A 1,158-nucleotide genomic window follows, 5' to 3' on the forward strand; every position below is an offset into this window, starting at 1 on the left:
ACTCCAAAGCAGACATGTACTGTTCACATAAATTGTAGTTCCCAGTAGCAGTGCACAAGAATTGTAAGATTTTGGTATGTATATATACTCCTAAATTCATGACCTTATATTATTTTTGTCCCTTTTCACTTTGTAGTTTCTTTTATTCTTTTACTTCTTATCACCATCAACTTTAGAAAACCTTACAATGAAAAAGTGAAATGCAATTAACAATGCATCCACAAAATGTTAGCGATAAAAGAAGGAAATGACGAATAATTGGATGAAAAATAATGGAGATCCGCTGTACCAAGAAGAGTGCATATATTGGTTGCGACAGCCAGGAAGGGCATGAAATATACCAAATTAAACATCATGAATATCCTTCTATTAATAAATTAAGCAACAATCATGCACCAACTCCAAATTCACTTGTACAGGCAAAATAAAGCCTTTCTATAAATTTGCATTCTTTGTTACCCTGCAATGTCCCTAGAATAACGCCTGCCCTCCCCATCTTTAAGAGTCAGTGCCATAGATATGATCTGATTGCAATGTGAATAATTGCAGGGGTCAATCAAAACAAACCTTATCAGTTTAAGCCAGTCTTGTGCCCATAACGTCTCACCGAGGTTACGAGGAAAAAAAAAGTTAATTCACAGTTGACTATTACACCACATAGTGTTTCCCTACAGACCAACGTGCAGCATGAGCCTCGCACTGACCTTCGCCGGGACTGCAAGACATCTGCAACGAGGAACCACCTGTCAAGGCTGCGTCCGGAACAGGTGCAGGGGCCGCCTCGTCTTGCAAGGCGGCCGTGCCATTTCCCTGCCCCGGCCTCACATCTCGCCCCAGATCGGGACCGAAGGCATTGCACGCGGAGCACAGACATAGGAGGACAGCAAAGGATGCGGACAGATGCGGCATCACTACATGGTCTCGGGATAGAGCGAGAAATAAGAGGAGATGCGTGGCGGTGCTGCTGCGTCTGTTTATAATAATCAGCTGATGGGACAACACTCCTCGCGGCCGCTGCGGATCGCCGCGTAGCCATCTCCGCCTCGCCGCCCTCCCCGGAGACACCTCGACCAGCCTCGAAAGCCCCGAGTAAGGGACAGATTCCACCCCCTTCCTTACAGAGCCGCCCCACCCCCCGGACATCTCGCGCGAGCACGT

The 1,158-nt window shown here is 46.7% G+C and overlaps 1 protein-coding gene across 1 annotated transcript in view; it reads right to left on the bottom strand.

Moving 5' to 3' along the window:
* Positions 1–1,123, bottom strand: part of LOC119591905 (transmembrane 7 superfamily member 3-like) — a gene marked incomplete in the record, with an annotated part of 17,025 nt that extends 15,902 nt beyond the window's left edge. Inside the window, 1 exon segment of the mRNA XM_037940658.1 lies at positions 705–1,123. Within this exon segment, the coding sequence (XP_037796586.1) occupies positions 705–909 (205 nt within the window).
* Positions 1,124–1,158: the final 35 nt, after the last annotated feature.

Source organism: Penaeus monodon, chromosome 29, assembly GCF_015228065.2.
Source record: "Penaeus monodon isolate SGIC_2016 chromosome 29, NSTDA_Pmon_1, whole genome shotgun sequence".
NCBI classification, from domain to species: Eukaryota; Metazoa; Arthropoda; class Malacostraca; order Decapoda; family Penaeidae; genus Penaeus; species Penaeus monodon.